Below are 18840 nucleotides of genomic sequence, written 5' to 3'. Positions count from 1 at the left end.
TCTCTCTCTCCGATGTCCTCCCAATATCTATTAATTTCCAATTTCTATTATATTCATAGGTTCTGTAACGCCAGAGTCGGTGACATTACCCAGGTATAGGCCCTACACGGTGTACCGCTGTCCCACTGTTACCGATGTGTTTCAATGATGGCTTGACTTTAAAGCAGATCAAATTTGAACAGCTTAGAATGTAGATAATGTATATTAAAATTTTCACACAAAAATTACTAATGCTTGAACTTCCGTTTTGATTTTGAGTTACGACCTACTCGTTTAACATTGACCTTTACAATGACATTGTAAGCTTACAAAACCCCTACGCAAAATATTGAACTTGAAGAAAAATTATAATAGATACATTTCAGTGTCTATAAATACCGTTAACGAGCGATGTATCAGACAGTCTAATATTCAAGGTACATTTTAAATAGGCAAAATAATTGTATATTGAGTGTGGGATGGATTGATTCAACGTCCAAGCACCATGCCAACAGCGAATGGCAAGTCATTTCATCCGTGGGTTTTACGCACGATACGTGTGTGACGTCACGCCTGTCAGCCGTCATATGCATAATTCACAACTCATTGATTGCCTGAACGCCGCCATCACTGACTGCTTGCTGAACGTACATACAGTCACACAAACCCGCTTACTCCCAAAATATTCTATCCTAGGAAGACAAGAAACAAGCTATAGATTGTATTGCTCGCAGGAAAGAACACTGAGCTTCTTCTGCGCCAACGACGGACTGTCTTTCACGTTTTCTACGGGTAAGTTACGAATTTCGGGCGCAGGTGGTTGACGGCTCGAACGAAACGTAGGCTGCGCTGCCAAATCTGTCCGGTCAAACGTTAGGTGTACTACATAGGTTAGCTAAAGATTCCACCACTGTCATTGCTAAGTTCAAGTAATATTTTATCATTTTAGTGACATTGTGTACCGAGGACAATTCGGTGTTGCTGTATGGTAGCGTAAATTTACAAAATAGGTCCCGCATTACAAAAAAAACCCGGACGTATAATTGGACACAGTATACATTAGATCTTTCACCGCCATCTTTGGAGTGCAGTGAACTAGTGCGTTATGTTGATTTGACTAACGACATGGAATATGATAATTCATTTTTTTCGAGGCCATGGTATTAATTTGCAAGTCGAGTTAATTTTTTTCCGGTTTTGTGTCCGCCTTTTTATGAGTTTTTATACAGATATTTTACGGGATTTCCATTCATACGTACACACGATACAGAGTTTGATGTCCGTCCCGTTTGTGTGTAGCCTTCCTGTAAAATATTATCCCGCCGTGTCCGGGGTTCGCTCACTTCAAATTTGAAGGAATTTGCTTGCGTGTCCATATGTAGGAAAGAAATTCATTCCAGACAGGCTATATATACGGACCCGTAAAATTCCCGTTATATCTGTTCGCCAGAACGCAGGCATCCGGTGTCGCCGGCCCCTGCCTCTTAGGGGCGCCCAGGGTAAAACCGTACGCTGAGCGACGCGCACGATATCGATTCAGGGCTATACTTAGCCGTGCAGGACAACTCTGCGTTTAAAAAATGCTGTACACTTTTGTTTACATGCCCCGCCTACCGATATGTCGTGTCCGGCAAAGACTTTATTTGCCAAACCAGGTCGAATAATTGGATAAAGCACACACGAGGACATAAGGCTTCCCCACGGGATACAAATTATTCCTGGATAGAATTTCTACCTTAACAGGAAGTTTACGGAGCCAGACAAACTTACCTGTGTGAAACAATTTTTCAAGAATGTTTATTCATGACCTCTTTTGCTTTCATACTGTTCTTAAACATGAAGATATATGCGGGGATTTGGGAAACAATTTGACCCAAGTTGTTCTCTATTATGTCTGATGCAAAATGATTATTGGGTTAGGACAAAAGTGAAGATGGAACAACAGAATTCTGATTGTTACGCAGCCAATACACCCACTCAATTAGTATGTAAAAAAATAGTGTCCTTCCTGTATGAGACCTACAGCATAGTCAAAAGTGTTATTAATGCTCTTTGAGTAAGTTGTGTACTATACCAATAACTCATTGCCCAGTTTTTCCTGAGAATTAATGTTCTATGTCAATGTCAGACCTTTAAGGTCAGTAAATTAGCGGTCAAGGTTGTATATATTGTGAGTAATGATATCTTATGGATAATTGATTCGTGCTTTGATATCTTTATGTATTGTACTTTATATATATTAAACTTTCATCGTATCAGTACTAGTATTTTTACCAAGGTTAGTCGGAAAATCCAACACGATTTGTCTATTACAACGTTTATGCTGTTTCCTAATCTCTTTTAAAATCAGTGTTAATTTATAAAAGGGAAAAACTATGTGAGAGGTTCAGAATTGTATACATCAGCTCACCATGCTTAACAGAAACTGTGTATACCTCATGAATCTAAATCCCAATTCTCACCTTGCAGATGACTGGCTTTCATATTTTCAAGATGACTAACTGAGATTATGATTAGCAGCCTATCAGTCTAGTTCTTTGCCAGTTTTTGTACTGTCTGCCAACCATGGGTGAAGATAAATACGCCCCAAACAAGGAGAAGAAGTTCTTCTGTCCACGGTTGATTGATTATTTAGTTATCGTCGGGGCGCGTTATCCGAACCAAAACAACAATGTTGCGCAGACTCCGGATATGCTCCGGAGATACCCGATGGAGGATCACCAGGATTTCCCGTTGCCTCCTGACGTGATTTTCTTTTGTCAGCCGGAAGGATGCATAAGTGTTGGACAGAGACGCATGAGTCTTAGAGAGAACACTTCCTTTACATTTACGCTGACTGAAAAGGATACGGGGAAAGTACGATATGGAGTGTGCGTCAATTTTTATCGGCCCTTTGAAAAGAAAATGTCTGAACACAGAAGCAAAGAGAAAAAGACAAACCATAATGAGAACCAGAAAGCCTATGAGCAGACTTCGCTTAGCGTTCCGAGTCCCGACCACGAGGGCGAGAAATCACCCCGCACAAAGCGGCGGATGAAAACGGCCAAGCGAGTTCGGAACAATTCACTGACCTCACTGTGCATAATTAGTCATCATCCGTTCTTCGGTGCGTTTCGCGAGTGTCTGTTCATCCTCAAGAAGATGATTGATGCATGCAGTGAGAGGACGCGGAGAAAAGTCGGCTCCAAGAATGCCAGGTAGGTTCACTGTACTATCGTAACCTTTGACCCCAGTTGCCACAGCAAAGTGCAAATGATTCTCTGACTCATTAACCCGTGAAGCAGCTTTAAACTGAATTATCCACTCCCCAGTCACCCAGCAGCATTTAACTATTTTACATTACAAGAAATTGTCCTACACTTCATACGATTAGATGGGAATTTGATAGTGATATTGCATTCATGAAAAGATAGAAAATACTGAAATGAACCACACTTGCCATGTAAAATGATATAATGCCATGAAAATCCACATCGTAAATCTGAGTCACCATTATGCATGCACTTCTGGTATAGCAGTTCTGGTATGATTTATGTTTTGTACTATAAATATATTTTGAATACCTGCCAGTATAAAGTATCTCTCATTTGTAGCACCCACATGTGTGAACATGGACAATATTCATTTCTGTGTTTATTCAGTTCTTGTTTATTTGTGTACTGTCTGTGTGCATACAAACAACACTGTACCCATATTTATGATACTAATTGTTGTATGAATATGTATGGAATTGTTTATACCTGCAAAGCAAAACTTCAGTTTCAGGGAATGATGATGGTCACAATTTTAAATACTCAAACATGTTGTGATCTCAGTACATGTATGTTCTTGTGTTTGGTAATGTCCGTGCATAGCCTAAGCACTGTTTTATTCTCAAAGGACAGTGTAGCCCAGCGCTCCCTAAAACCGCAGTTTGAAAATTGAAACATTTTGTTAAGGTAGAATGCACCTCGGGGACAGGCATTCAGACTCTCAAACTTTTACAATTCTCTTCTGATATACCACATGTGGGGGTTCATTTTAAAGCTCTTGGTGAAAGAAAACTTTTCACCAGCTTAGTTTTTCGAAATTCGAAAATTTTTATTTTTCTCCATAGAGTTAACACAGGGATGGCGGCCATTTTGAATTTCTAATATCGGTAAATCTTTGGTAATTTGTTTCTCTAGTACCAAAATTTGCATGGTGACCCCCTATTTTTATTCTTGATTTTGAAAGAAAATGATTGAAAGATTCCCTGAGGAAAGTTCGAGCAAAAGTTAAGGTCTTTCACTTTCGAGGTGGATACTACCTTAAGTCAAGTGCACAAAAATATGTGATGACTAGTAATATCAGTCTGTTTTACTGTGCAGAAGAAATTCAAGGTCAATAATATTATATGTCACTGAACAAAATGATTTTAGGTAGATAGATGTGGCTATGATTCTGGATCTTGATGTGCCAAACTGTTTTTGTTTGCATGTACATGTAGTAGTGTGTACAGTGTATGAATGAGAATGGAAAATTCATTATTGTAACATTTTTTCCCCCTTAGGTGAAATTTTGTACATGTATGTCAAAATATTTATGTACCACGGTATAGTATGACAATATCCTGTGATCTTCTATTAATGCAATCAATTTTACATTTAAAAAAATTCCATTTTAAAACATATGGCCCTATCATTAAGTTCTTCAAATCTGTTAGTCAGAAAATATGGATTGTAAAGAAATTACCATATTTGTTGATTTCTATTGTCACAATCAATTAACACACCCATCTCAACATGGTGGTGTCATTGTTAGTGAGACTACTGTATTCCCATTTGCAATCCAATTTGGCCTTCCTCAGTAATTAGTACAGTGAAATTTAATGGAATTCTTTCCATTTCTGTCCCTAAATTGTTATCTTGATAGATTCATGATTCGTATTACTGAAAATGTCTTGTGAACATGATAAACACTCTTCACCTATACTGGTTTGCTAGTGTTTTGAAATCAAATTCTTGGAGGAGCATTTTGTGAAATTCACACTTCAAGGTGTGCTACCTGTGACTTGGCTGAAACATCCCTTTTCCTCGGTCAAATATTTGGATAGTATCGTATAGCATGACCTGCATTTCAACTTTAAGGCATGCAAACTTAGTTCTCGTAGTCATACTGATCAGATCAAGTGCTGTTATTATGTCAAAATAGAATGGTTTGAAATACACCCAAGGTCTAGAACTTATCATGACAGTTATATGTGTAACCTTCTTATAGAAAGTGAAAGTTAGACAGTGCATGGAGTTCAATAGAGGACTTTCAACAGATGTTGCATGTACGATAAATATAAAGTGTTGTTATTACCAGTACACAAGAGACGGTACAAAAAAATTCTATATCAGGATCTGATGCAAAAATACAGGTGGTTTGTCAACAATATGAGCTGTGTCCATGTGTTACATATGTGATCTGCCCAAAGTAAAATGATTTAGACTTTGTTTCAGCATTATTTTAATTAGTTACACACACACACACACATGTTTTGTGCATGTATGCATGCATAGATAGATAGATAGATACATACATACATACATACATACATACATACATACATACATACATACATACCGTGACCATTAATTCCATGGTCATAGAACTGCCATGACCATTAATGCCATGGTCACAGAACTGCCATGACCATTCTTAATATGTGTACCACGTAGAGTGTTAAAATTAGATTGCCTTGAATTTTCTTGGTTTCAGACAAGCAAAGATTTACTTTCTAAACTATATCCATGTCCTCACAGGATATACTATACATGTAGCGTTATTCAGCTTGTCAATAATGCTGCTTGTTCCATGTACCCGGTACTATGTATGAAGTGCACTTTACCATTGACGAGTTCTGTGGCATACAGGTCAAAACTGCTTGCCCTTTTTTGACAGCTCTGTATGTTTGGTAGCATGAATGGTGAACTAGCAAATTGAATTAGTACATGAATTGAACTAATAAAAAGGTTTTTGTGCCCTGACCCGAGCCCCAAATTTGGACCCCCTAGGTTAGCTCTCCTTGTGTAAGACTCATCTGCCACTATCTGACTATCTAGTCAATTTTGACAAATTGACATGCCCCAATACAACAACGTACATACCAGTACTTGAGGGACTTTTCAAAACGCCAAAAACGTAACAAAATATGTAGTGTTTTCGCAGACCTAAGCAAAACATACACTAACTGCCTAGCCCTGATAGAATGTACAATCTTTTGGGCACCTTTGTTTGTACCGGTATACTGATTTTTCCTGACATGACGTGTGGATTTATGTGTAACATTTGACTGCTTATGTCTCGTTGCTTCTCTCCTCTCATTACATGTACCTGCCAGTTCTTTGCTAAGAAAACGTTAGCAATATTCAAAATTGGATCAGCCATCATGATATAACAGTTCAATCACTCACTTCACACAAATTTTATAATTGGATGCAAACTGACTGTATAGTATGGTTGCAATGCATCGTATTTTGTAAAGGTTTGGGAAATTGGCTGGCAAATTGTCTTGGAAAAATGTAACATTACTGCCATGCCTCTGTATTCTCCATTGGTACACCAAAGGAAACCCTCTGACAAAATGTGTTAGAAGAAAATGTTGAAGTTTAATTAAAGTAACACAAACAATAAAAATGTCAGAGTGTATCTTTAGAAAGACTCTGTCATATTAACAACTGTAAGATATTCACAAATTTTTTGATTTATTTTATCACTGTAATGATTCGACATATTATTTTACGATGATCTATGTTTATTTTTGATACTTTGGTATTATATATCTGGAAGTATGTGAAATTTGAAGTAAAAAAAAATACCTCATTTTTAAAGTACATGAGCAAATGTTAGGGGTGGTGTAGGGGTTTGTCTAGAGGAGCTGGAGACTTTTGCAGGCCAATGACATGACTTTGGATGGGTCCCTTGTGTTTTGCAGTCTGTTCAAAAAAATTAGACTAGCATGCTAAGTGATTATATGCAAAATGTCTCTCAAAAATTACTACATTGTATTTGTACAAGCACACACATAATTATAACTTAATTGACATTTATGGTATATTCCCTCAAAGATAAACATAGTCATAGGACTACAAAAATGAAACAGAATAATACACAGAAATTATCATATTATTTGACATATATAATACATATAAACATTTATACATACAATGTACATATATCAAGAAAATTTAGAGATAATCTAAAAATATCCATTCTTGTATAAACTTATGTAATATGAGGCATGTCATGCTATCATTATTGCTCACAATGTAGAAAAATTTGGCATCTAAGTCACGCTGGTGAAATTTTCATTGTTGACCGCTGTAGAGTTTTAACACACAATGGCTGTGCCATTTATTGAAAGACCCAAAGAACATTTGAAAATAGGTAGAAAAGAGACTTAAACAGAGGATATGTTAACAATACAGAAGGAAAGAAAGTGAATGGACGGATGAAACTTTGTTCTGGTGCTTCTGTGTGACAAGGTGCTCCACAAAGCCATCGTGGTTTGCACATTGAGATCACTAAACTGACCTTTCCTTTATAAATGGGTCTTGTACTGTACATTCCTGGGCTGTAAGATTCACAGTACTACGGTACATACAATATGTAACTTTTTCTCTGGGTTTTTTTTTGACATGCTGTATCTGGATTGGCTGTAATTTTTGATATGTTGTATATTTCATTATTTTGTTTTGTATTTTGGTAAAACTGTTTCCTTTTCTTTCCCAAATCATTTGAAAAGCAGAAAGTGTTGAACTTCACTTTTGTCAACACAGCTATTGTAAAATGTCAAGGTTATATGTGACTTAAAAGTTAAAGACTGAAACTTTCCCTCAAACTTTCTTCAATGAGAATTTCAACCATCTTCTTACCAAATCAAGAATAAAAAGTAAGGATCACTGTGCAAAGTTTGGAACAAATTACCTAACATTTTTAAAATTCAAAATGACCGCCACCCCTGTGTTAACTCTATGAGGAAAATTAAATAAAATGATAAATTTTCAAAAAATTATGGTGGTAAATTTTTTCTTACACTAACAGCTTTAAAATAAGGTCCGACAAGCAGTGGACCAGAAAATTATTGGGAAAATTTGAGAATTTGAATATCTTTCCCCGAAGTGCATTCTACCTTAATTGTTAGTGACTGAATTCATTTAAAATTGAAAGTTCAACATCAATAACGCAAATTGTTCATAGTACATTTCTGCACAAGGGCTAGCAAGCTACTACGTTGCATTGTATCATACCTTTGGTGGAGGAATAAACAAATTTATTTGTTTCAGAGAATGAATTAATGAAAACGTGAAAGCTACGGCTGCAGAGTATTATCCATGTAAATACATAAATTAAAAAGCAAAGCATATTTGTATTGCAAGATACACTGTTGGGATTTCGAATTCAAGACATGATAAGAAAAAAAAACTACTGTAACTGATGATATGTAATCTGGGCTTGTTGAGAGTTTTTTACTGCAAATGTGAGTGTCAGGCTTTCAATATTTGCATTTAGAATGGAGATTAAGTTACAACGGAATTGTGGCCAGAGTGAGTGAGCCATGTGGTTATCAGATTATAGCATGTAGACCAGGTCCACTAATGGCATGGTTTGATTGTCAGTGAAATCTGTTGTCGAACTCACAAATTGAAGGCTGATAGTTTTGTTCTGACAACCATTATAAAGCCACACATTTTTGATGCGACGTTGTGTTTACATCGTATGTCATACTACAATTATTGTTTACAATGTCAATTCCAGTGCTCTACTATTCCATTGTCCAGTCAGTGCCCTTTTTATTCTGGAACATACTCATTTTCCTTCATTGAGTTTTCGTAGAGCTTGCTTCAATTAAAATATTGTGAAACTCAAAAACCACATTATGTGGGAATTTGTAATTCCAACAGTATTCAAAGAATTTGACCAAATGAAAATATTTTGTTTTTGATCTGTTAATTAAAGATGTTGATTCTTATACATGTACATATATGTTTATATTTATGTGAATGAAGACAGCTGCAAACTCATAGAAACGATAACATTCAAAGTTTGTATTTGCTATCATGAATTTAGGTCATATCTTTATATATTGGATAAAATGTCAGTTTGCAGAAATTGTTTTGTGTGCTGTTTCGCTGGTGGTTGTGTTGCAACCGTTGCACCTTTTTATTTTTCCCAATTGAACAATGAGCAGTGAAGAGCCTTGTTCAAGGGTACAACACTGCTAGAGTCTTGAAGTTTCACTCACCACCGTCTTACAGTATAGCAAGTCTGCTACTCTTACTTAGTAACACCCGATGTGAAAGTCTCTAACTAACCATCTTTTGATCATGAGTCAGTCACCCTACTACTATTTACCAAATGTTTCTATATTTTTCGATTATACTAGGCCAACGTGAAAAGACATTACGCACATCACTTATCTGTTTACTGAGTATGGTCTATTTTCGTTCAATAAATTGATTTAATGAAGCATGTGTATACTTTCTTGTAATTCCTGAAACTGTCAGCCCAGAGTGAATTCAATATATACAACAAATATTTTTAATGATTATTTTAACATAATGGATTGTGCATGATTGATTTACTGGATTAAATGCTGTGTGTATGTGTATTTAATTTATGGTACTTTGGCGTTGAAATGTACTTTGTGATACACTTTTGTCTGTTAATAGTATTACTGAGCAAGGAGATTTTTGTGCGACTGTATGTAGACATTATTTTTGATTTTGATATTCCACAGATAATATTGTGCAGTCTGTCTCCTGCGTCAGAGATTAAATGAGAATGTGACCCGCATGAGAGTACAGTGGTTCAAATTTAACCCTTTCCCTGCATCAACTCATTTATTTAAATATTGTAATATTTATAATTAGTATGTTGGATAATGCAAGTACAAAAAATGGATTGCGCCACGAAGACAGAGGCTGGAATAAATTTGCATAGGCAGGTCAAGTCAGGTCAAGGTCATAGATTGTCTCCCAGGGTGGGTCAAAATCAAAACGATTACAAATGTACATCAAATGTACATGAAACCTTTTGCTGCATTTCCCTGTTTATAGGTCAGTCTACCCTTTTGAAAACGGGCTATACCAAAGTTTGGCACTGACAGGGTGAAATGTACTCATGTCACTTCTGTGATGCTATTGATACTGAAAAATCAATTAATATCAACTGGCATTACTATTAGAAAGAATCAATGAGAGTGAAATTTAAGTGCAGCAAAGCCTTGTTAATCAAGGATTGGATTTTTTCAATGATACATTTTTTGTGTCATGATAAAGTTAGCACTGTCACACCACATTTCGTAGAGTGGAGGCCATTAAATATGTGGAAAGAAGTATGATTCTAGCTTGACTGGTCAACTAATACTCCAAAAATCAAAAAAATTGAACACCCAAAGAGATCCTCTCTGGCTCCCCCAGTTATTACAGACAGTGCTTTGTAAAATCTTTACCCCAGATTCTTCTGGAAACAGACACTGTAGTAGAATACTCATTAGAGCAACCCAAATATCCCAGTTCCCATGGTGACAGTGCTGCATTTTCATGCAATGATTTACCGCAAACTGCAATGTTTCCTGTCTGGCCCATGGAAACAAGTTACTTTGACAAAGATAAGGAAGTTGTTCATAAGCCTAATGGTTCTACAACCACCCCTAATGGCTTGACATTAGCCTTGCAGTGATGTTACAGTTCAGACATGAAATGACTCAGTGAACTCAAGTATATACGCAGACATTTAAGATCACATAAATCATAGATTATGTATCTTCCATGGCAGCTAAATGGACCACACAGACATACATAAAATTTATAATGCTCGTTTTTATGGTATCAGAAAGTCACAAGTGCTGTATCCAAAGATGCTCATCTATCTGTTCTGCATTGATATTTTTGTGAATATTTATTGCCTTCTGATTGGTCAAATATGGTCACCTGATTGCCTTCATACACACATGCTCTCTTTCTGAATAGACTCTGCAGGTTCCAGTGTCTGCCAACACTTTTCATAAGCACTGCTTTGTGTGAATGCGATTTTTTTGTCAGGGTTTACATTATAATTCCAAGGGTGGTGACTGTACGGTGAAAAAAATTATTGTCAGAATAGTAAATTGATATTTATTGTGTTGGTTCTGCTAGGTTGGTTTTAATTGTTTACTGCTAATTGCACATGAATCTTGATCTTAAAATTGCCATAACCCTGTCATCAGCTGTTTTGATGTCTTATTGACTTTCCATGAGTTGACCAATTCCCAATCCAAGCCTGCATGTAGTAAATAATTATGTGTAGGTATATCCATTGGGATTGAAGAATTTTCTTGTTACAGATAGCTGGGAATTAAGGAGTTGGCCTGATTGCCACACACAGTAACAGCAGTACAACTTTATGATTGGTACATTTTATTGCAATTGTGCAGTGTTCCAAAACTGTAGTTATTGTGCTTTGCTCTTGGAGCTTGCATAATTACTTATAGTATTGAAATAATATTCCTATAAAAATGTCATGTGGCATTGGAAAAAGTATTGTAAGATTTCAGGTATGGTACTGTTGTACGATCATCACCGAACACACTTCATCTCAAATTTAGTGGAAAGAACCATGCACAGGGTTGAGTAATGTTATTCAGGTTTTTATGATCCAGGACCAGTGTTGAGATACTTTGCCCTGGCTTTGTTCACTCAATAAATTTTCCAGTGTCAAAGTTTTAGTAGGAAAATCTGCATGTATTTTCTATGAAGACAGTTTATATTTGCTTTGAATGTGCAGACATTGTATGTTAAGGTAGAATGCGCTGTTGGGACAGAAATTTGGGCTTTTAAATTTTATCAATTCTCTTCTGAACTACAACTTACGGCAGGTGTCATTTTAAAGCTCTTGATAAAAGAAATGTTTTCATCATCTTAGTTTGTCAAAAATCAAAAGTTTTATTTTTCCCTCATAGAATTAAGACAGGGATAGCAGCCATTTTGAATTTCAAATATCGGGAAATCTTAGGTAATTAATACATGTATGTCTTTCTAGTACCAAAGTTTGCACTCTGACCACTGCCACTGGTTTTTATTCATGCTTTGGTAAGAGATTGGTCTAAAATTTCATGGAGGAAAGTTTGAGCAAAAGTATAAGTCTTTCACTTTCGAGGCGCATACTACCTTAAAGCAGCGTGTTCCAATTTCATACTTCTCTGGAAACGATTTCATGGTGTGTGTGCATAACCCTTCCCTTATAGTGTCAGGGGACTTCTAGTGTAGGTACAGGCCTCTGTACATATGCCTTGGACTTTTCACCTGCAAATATCGCAACCCTGGGAGGCTCACGTTTGGTATGTCAATCAAGCTGTTGAAATATCAGTGTTTTACCGCCAGCTTTGTCATCTGTATTTTTTTATGCCAGCTGTGTATTAATTAATGCCGGAAACGCTTTGTCTGAGTACACTTTGCAGAAAAAAACGGTCAATAATACTGAATCGGTAAAGTCAATAAAAACCTGACTGCTAGTTTTTTACAAAAAAATCTAAATATAGCAATTGGAGAAAAAAACAGCTGGTATAGTAGAGGAATGGTTCCCATGAAACAAATAAAATTGTCATTGATGAATATGTTTTTGTAATAGCCATTATTGTACATGTATGATGATGTAATTGGAGTTTTTTCTTCTTGGATTATTGTAATAAATTCGTTTCTGCAGAATATTTGTACTGCCATTAGACAGAGTGGTTGTGTGATTAACTTGTGTTTAATATTCAAGACAGTGGATATCTTAGAGTAAAATGACTGTGCTTCGTGGACAGAAAATCAAACTCAGAAATATTTACAACGCTGTTCTGATGTTCTGCCTATGGTGAAGCTTGTGGAAGAAAGAATCAAGTCTTGTTTTTATGAAAATCAAAAATTCAGGTTTTCTCCATAGAGTTAACATAAGTATAGAAAATTTGAATTTGAAATATCATAAATTTTAGGTAATTTGTTTCTGTAGTGCCAAAATCTGCATGATGACCCAAGGCTTCTATTCTTGACTTTTGAAAGAGAATGCTTCAAAAGTTTCATCAAGTAAAATTTATTAAACAAAGTTTAAAACTTTCAGTTTCAAGTCATGTACTACCTGAAGAACTACATGTATAGCAGATAAATATTCACTGTTTGTGGACTATATGTATAACAACCAGTATATGTAACATGAGATGATTGAACATACAGACTTGCAACATAGTATTTAGTGTTTTGCAGTCAGCAAACATCTCTAAGCAACTGTATCAATACCTGTGAGTACTTCAAATAATACGCACACTCCTAGAGATATGTCCATCTTGCATACTATTACAGTAAGCTGCAAATTCCATAAACAAGGTTACAAAACTACAGGTCTACTCAGAGCACTGTAAGGTATTAGGTGTTGACTTAAACGTGTATGGAACATTGAGAAAGCTAACAGGTGTGCCTGTTGCCTATCGGCCCAGGCATCTGTTATTGCAACTGCATGACATGGGGTTGATGATTTGCTGTGGAATACTTAAAAAGAAGTTTTTGTGCATGAAATATTAAATAAAATGTAACAGAGATCATTTCTGCAATTTCTAAGTCAGCCTCTAGTTTAAATGCATAGAGTATACTTGTGTCTGGCAACACAGTGTGATTCCATTTTTGTGGTGTTTGTATTGTTCCAATGAAAGCACAGACTTTAATACTGCATGTGCATGTGTAATTTCCGTGTGGATAGTGGTATGAGCTTTCTAGCCAAGTCTCGGTGTAAAATTCAAAATGGAATTCACACAGTGTTGCCAGACACAAGGGACTTCACATTTCTGCACACTCTCAGTTGATATGAATATTGATGAGTATTGGTCAGTCGATGTGAATACGCATAACTATGGGACATGACGTAGTTTACTTATCATTTGAGAAGTACCAAGGTACTGGGCTTATAACTGGAAAAGGGGCTTGTGTTACCTGAAGGACTTATACAATTTGACAAGAATTTGGCCATGTTGTTTTTATATGTGCACACTGAGTAAACACACACAGAAAACAGTCCAAGTGCATACATTCATAAGACACATTGTTTTAACAAGACTACCATGGAAGCATTGCATGCAAGTCAGCAATGCAGAAGCTGTGTTATACCTTTTACTAGAGACATTTATAAACTGTGAGTGACCATGGGCTACACCCATTGCTAATCTAAATATTCTGCCTATCACATTCATTCAGTACTAATTACAAGTAGGTAAAATGCTGTCTTCTCTCCAAAGTCCTTTTCTCTGTAAGAAGCATGATATCTATACAAAAGGCAAAATTTTGTTTATAATATAAAATAAAAAAAGGAAATACCTCATACAAAAGGCAGTGTTTATTTCTTTATTGTAATTTAGTATTGTGTTAATCTATAAAATTCAAAAACATTTTAGTTTCCGGTGACCCTATCCCTTTTCTTGATGAAGAATTACTTAGAGCACATACTGGTGTGTGCAAGAAGTGGCAGGTATCACTTTAGCATAGTTGCATGTCCTTGCTGTAGATTGTAGCGTATCAACTCAAGAAGCAAACAAACCGTCTGCACATACTTGTGAATTATCTGTTATCTGTAAGCACTATCCTGTAAAGATTGTTTTCAATGCACTCAAAGTTGACCTTGTCCAAACAGTTTACATGTATAGTGTGTCAAAAGAGTGGTGTTGTTTTAAGTGATAGTGATAGTGCCTTTTACAGGAACCAAGCACAATTGAAATTAAAGTGCCAGTATTTGTAATTTTGATGATTTTTTCACAGTTTTTGTTGTGTATGTCAGTTGCCAGTTCTTGCTCTACTTCCCAAAGCATGCTTAAACATCACTTATTTAGCTTGTTAAAACATAGACAATCGAGAAAGTTTCTCGACTGTCTATGGTTAAGACAATGTCTTTATGTGTAAAATGTACTATTATTGTTAGCATGTGAATTCTGGTTAGGCTTCGTCAAAAATTTAGAAAACGTGATTTCTTGTGATGAAATAATCCAAGGGAATTTTTCCAGGGTATATACACCATGAAGGTACATAAATGTAATATTCAGAGCAAGCTTACCAGTACAAGTATTCAATTTTCATGTATCAGAGCATTTTAAAGTATTTTTAAGTGTATTTTGTTACAGTACAGGTAATGTCTGGCAGTCATTCATTTAGACATTCTACTTTTCTAGTATGACATGGACATCTTACATGTAAGTCATGTTATTTGGGTATGGCTGCATTGAAGCACATACTTTGGAACTCTGTTTCTGCACTAGTGGTTGCTACCCATCATTGTTTTCATTCCAACACTTTGCAGTGACATGTTACCTCTATAAAGCATCCTGGCTCTTGCAAGGTACATGTACATGTAATTACCAAATTGCAAATATAACATGTACATGATGAATCCAATGTTATTGCAGTTCTGTAATAGTAGTCAAACTATTAAAGGAAATATTTTTCTAAAAATATTTGGAAGAGTCAAAAATTATGAAAACATGATTGAAAAATCGATTTGTCACTGACGTCAGGATGAAAATTACCAGTATTTTAAATGTTAAACGCAAGATTTGTATGCGGTATGTCTACAGTATTTGCATGTCAGTATTCCCCACATTGATGATCATCATCTACTGCCCTAGGCACAGCCTATACATGTATGTGTGGAGGGACTGTGAATGCTTGGTAATAGATGCCACTACATTCAAACCCATTAAACTTCATAAGAGCTAAAAAATGTATACAAGATACTTCGAGCATTTCTTTACAGATGTCAGAATTCCTGGAAAAGTATGCCTCCTCAAAGATGTGCTCAGTGCTGACATATTAGACACCCCTCAAAGAAAGCCCACACACATTACATATTGTCATCTTTTCTATTTTTAATAAAATATAAAAACACATTGCCTGCTATGAATTTCTAGGGATTTGCAGATGCAATGGTTACCGTCAGAATTCCTGGAAAAGTTACACACACCTTGAAAATTTGCTCAGTCCTGATATATTAGACAACCCGCATGCCATGACAAAGGCATCTATTGTTATTTTTGCTATAAAAAAAACACAATACATATTACTCCTGTGAATTTGAATAGAGGGATTGTAATTGCAATGGTTGTTGTTGTAATTCCAAGAAAAGTACGTTCCTTGAAGATCTGCTCAGCGCTGACGTATTGGACACTCCTCAAAGGAAACCCCCAGGCATCGACACAAGCATTATTTTCGCTATTTGTAACAAAAATTAAAAACACAATGCCTCCTGTGAATTTAAACAGAAGGATTGTAATTGCAATGGTTGTTGTGGGAATTCCTGGAAAGGTATTCTCCTCAAAGATCTGCCCAGCGCTGACCCATTAGACTCCCTACAAAGAAGACTCCGGCATGACACATCTATTGTTATTTTTGCTATTTATAACAAAAATAAAAAACACAAAACCTCTGTGAATTTAAATAGAAGGAATGTAATTGCAATGCTGTCCGAACAATCAGCAAGAAAGATACCCCCTAAAGTGTCAGCATAACGTCAGCATACAGACAAGGTGTTGTACGTTTGTCATACATATTGGTAAAGGAGGACCTACATGTATTTTGACGTTGTGTTTGGACATTGCATGTACATGTGTCAGTATATAACATTTAGTATCACGTGATAGCAGCATGTACATAATTGTTTTCAATAAGGAAATTATGTTTACATTTTTTCTGTCACCATGCCAGAGTAATTAGTTTCTTTGTTTTCCCTCCACTCAAAATTTTGAAAGGTGTGGCTCAAAATGCACACGGAAAATTTTCCACGTATATAAAACGTGATGTATTTATGATTGTTTCAATGTAATATTAGTGCTCAATTAAGAATCAAAGCAGAAAACTTTATCACCTCTGCAATTTATACTACGATATGATATCCTGCAAGCATACATGTACATGCATTTTAAGTGCATTTTATGAAATTCGTAAAACAGATATTTGCAGGCAGAAAAGCTACCCCCTTAAGTCTTAATACAGAGGTTTTTCACCAAAAAGCTCCAAAAACCTATGCACTTGGGGACACAAAATGAAGAATTTAATAAGTTTGGCCTTATCAATGAGTACATGAGAATATCAAAGGTATTATTATTCAGTTTCACGTGAAATCTATCCTTGATAGTTTTAACTTCTCTGCATTAGCAGTCATAGCAATCTGATAGGGATGGTTTTCAACTCCCACGTAGTTCTCCAAGGCACATCCACAAAGGGCAGGTAATTTCTATATGTTCTGACAGTACATGTACATCTGTGAGAGGTGGTATGCCACCTGGTACAGTACCTCTCCATTTTGATAATGATGCATTCATGTGCTTCACAAAGAGTAGAATGTTTTCTGTTGATTAATCATCATCATACAACTTATGCAGTGTGATTTTACAAGTTATACTCAAGACAATTCTGTATTCATGAGTGGACAGCAGGGTAGAGCTGTTGTCAGGATCGGATTAAGCCACCTTGTGCATTTTACAGCTTTTCACCCCCCACTTTTCACTATACCTTAGCTATTTTCAACAGTGCGGGTCAAATCATTTATAGGACAAGTAGGGCGACAGGGTTTTATTATTATCCTGTCCTCTACTGACCTATGACATGCCCTGCATAATCGTGCTGGTATGTACATGTACCAATGCTGTAGTTAACTTTCAAGAGCCAGTAACTGTAACGCTTGATGACATTTTTGTTTTTGATGACAACAACAATTTCTTGTTCTGCTTTCCAATGCATGATGGGATACACAATATCTGACTTGTCAATGTGCATGTGTACCATATAGACTGTATTGTTCTTGTTGACAAGTGAATTCTGGTCCGGATAACAATTCAAAATAATAAAAGTGTATTTTACATGTATAGCTGCTGTGTTGACAAGCTGAATTAAATAGTGGGTGTTTCAACATGCTCTGATGAGTAGAACAGGAATTTGTGATTGACATAAAAAAGTCATTGAAAGTTACTGCTTGTGGCCTCACTTACATGTACATTGTACGATGCCATGCCAATACTATGCTGATAGTTTTGTAGCTGTCAAATGATCATCGCTCGATACACCTTCAGCTGGATATTGGAAAAGATGTATGAATGAGTGAATGATTGGCAATAACAAAATGAGTCTCTGTAAAGAGTGGTAAAAAGCAATTGAATCTGTACGCCAGGGAACTCAATTTCTCATTTCCATTGTCATGGAATTCGACATGTTGTGACAAGACTGTTGAAGTCATGACTGTGGTGAATCACATCAATCTTGATGCTGCACATCATCACATTTTTATTCAATATTTTATGAGGGACGGGCTCTGTCAGGTGTGGCATGCAGTATACATAATGTACACTTTCTCCCCAATACAAGTACAGGTACATGTATATGTGCTCACACCCCTCTGATATATTAAAGAGTTGTTGCTATACATGTCATAGCATTAGTTCTCATTATCCATGAATTTAGTTCGCAATATTCATCCATGGTAATGAAGATATACATTAGAATAGGCAGTCCAGTCTGGCCATGAATTTCATTTCCTGGCAATTTACCTGGTGATGTAATAAAAAATAATTTTGGTCACCGCCCTTCAAGTCTAGAATGATTCATGGAATTGGAAATATATCTTTTATCCCCTTCGTACAATGTACAGCACTTTTACCCTACAATAATGAGCATTGTCAAGAACTGGCCATCAGATCTGTGTAAACACCGTCCCTAGAACCACAACTATGCAAAGCATTCCTTTTATGTGTCACACAATTTTCAGATCTATTATTAAATACATTTATTAATGGCTTTGCATTATTGTCATAAATTTTATGACGTCCTAGACTACCAGCTCTTTCTTCACTTCCACTATGTCAGCGTG

At 36.1% G+C, this 18840-nt stretch overlaps 1 protein-coding gene across 3 annotated transcripts in view; it reads left to right on the top strand.

The window, feature by feature from the left end:
• Positions 1-577: 577 nt before the first annotated feature.
• The window catches only part of LOC139140353 (MAP kinase-activating death domain protein-like), an 85324-nt gene continuing 67061 nt past the window's right edge, over positions 578-18840 (top strand). For all 3 annotated transcript variants that reach the window (XM_070709569.1, XM_070709560.1, XM_070709551.1), the window contains exons 1-2: positions 578-771; positions 2449-3176. In XM_070709569.1, coding sequence (XP_070565670.1) covers positions 2545-3176 — 632 coding nt within the window. In that variant the 5' untranslated portion in view covers positions 578-771; positions 2449-2544. The remainder of the gene's footprint in view (positions 772-2448; positions 3177-18840) is intronic.

Source organism: Ptychodera flava, chromosome 1, assembly GCF_041260155.1.
Source record: "Ptychodera flava strain L36383 chromosome 1, AS_Pfla_20210202, whole genome shotgun sequence".
Taxonomy (NCBI): domain Eukaryota; kingdom Metazoa; phylum Hemichordata; class Enteropneusta; family Ptychoderidae; genus Ptychodera; species Ptychodera flava.
The sequence above is the reverse complement of the archived record's forward strand: the minus strand, read 5'-3'. Positions and strand labels throughout refer to the sequence as shown.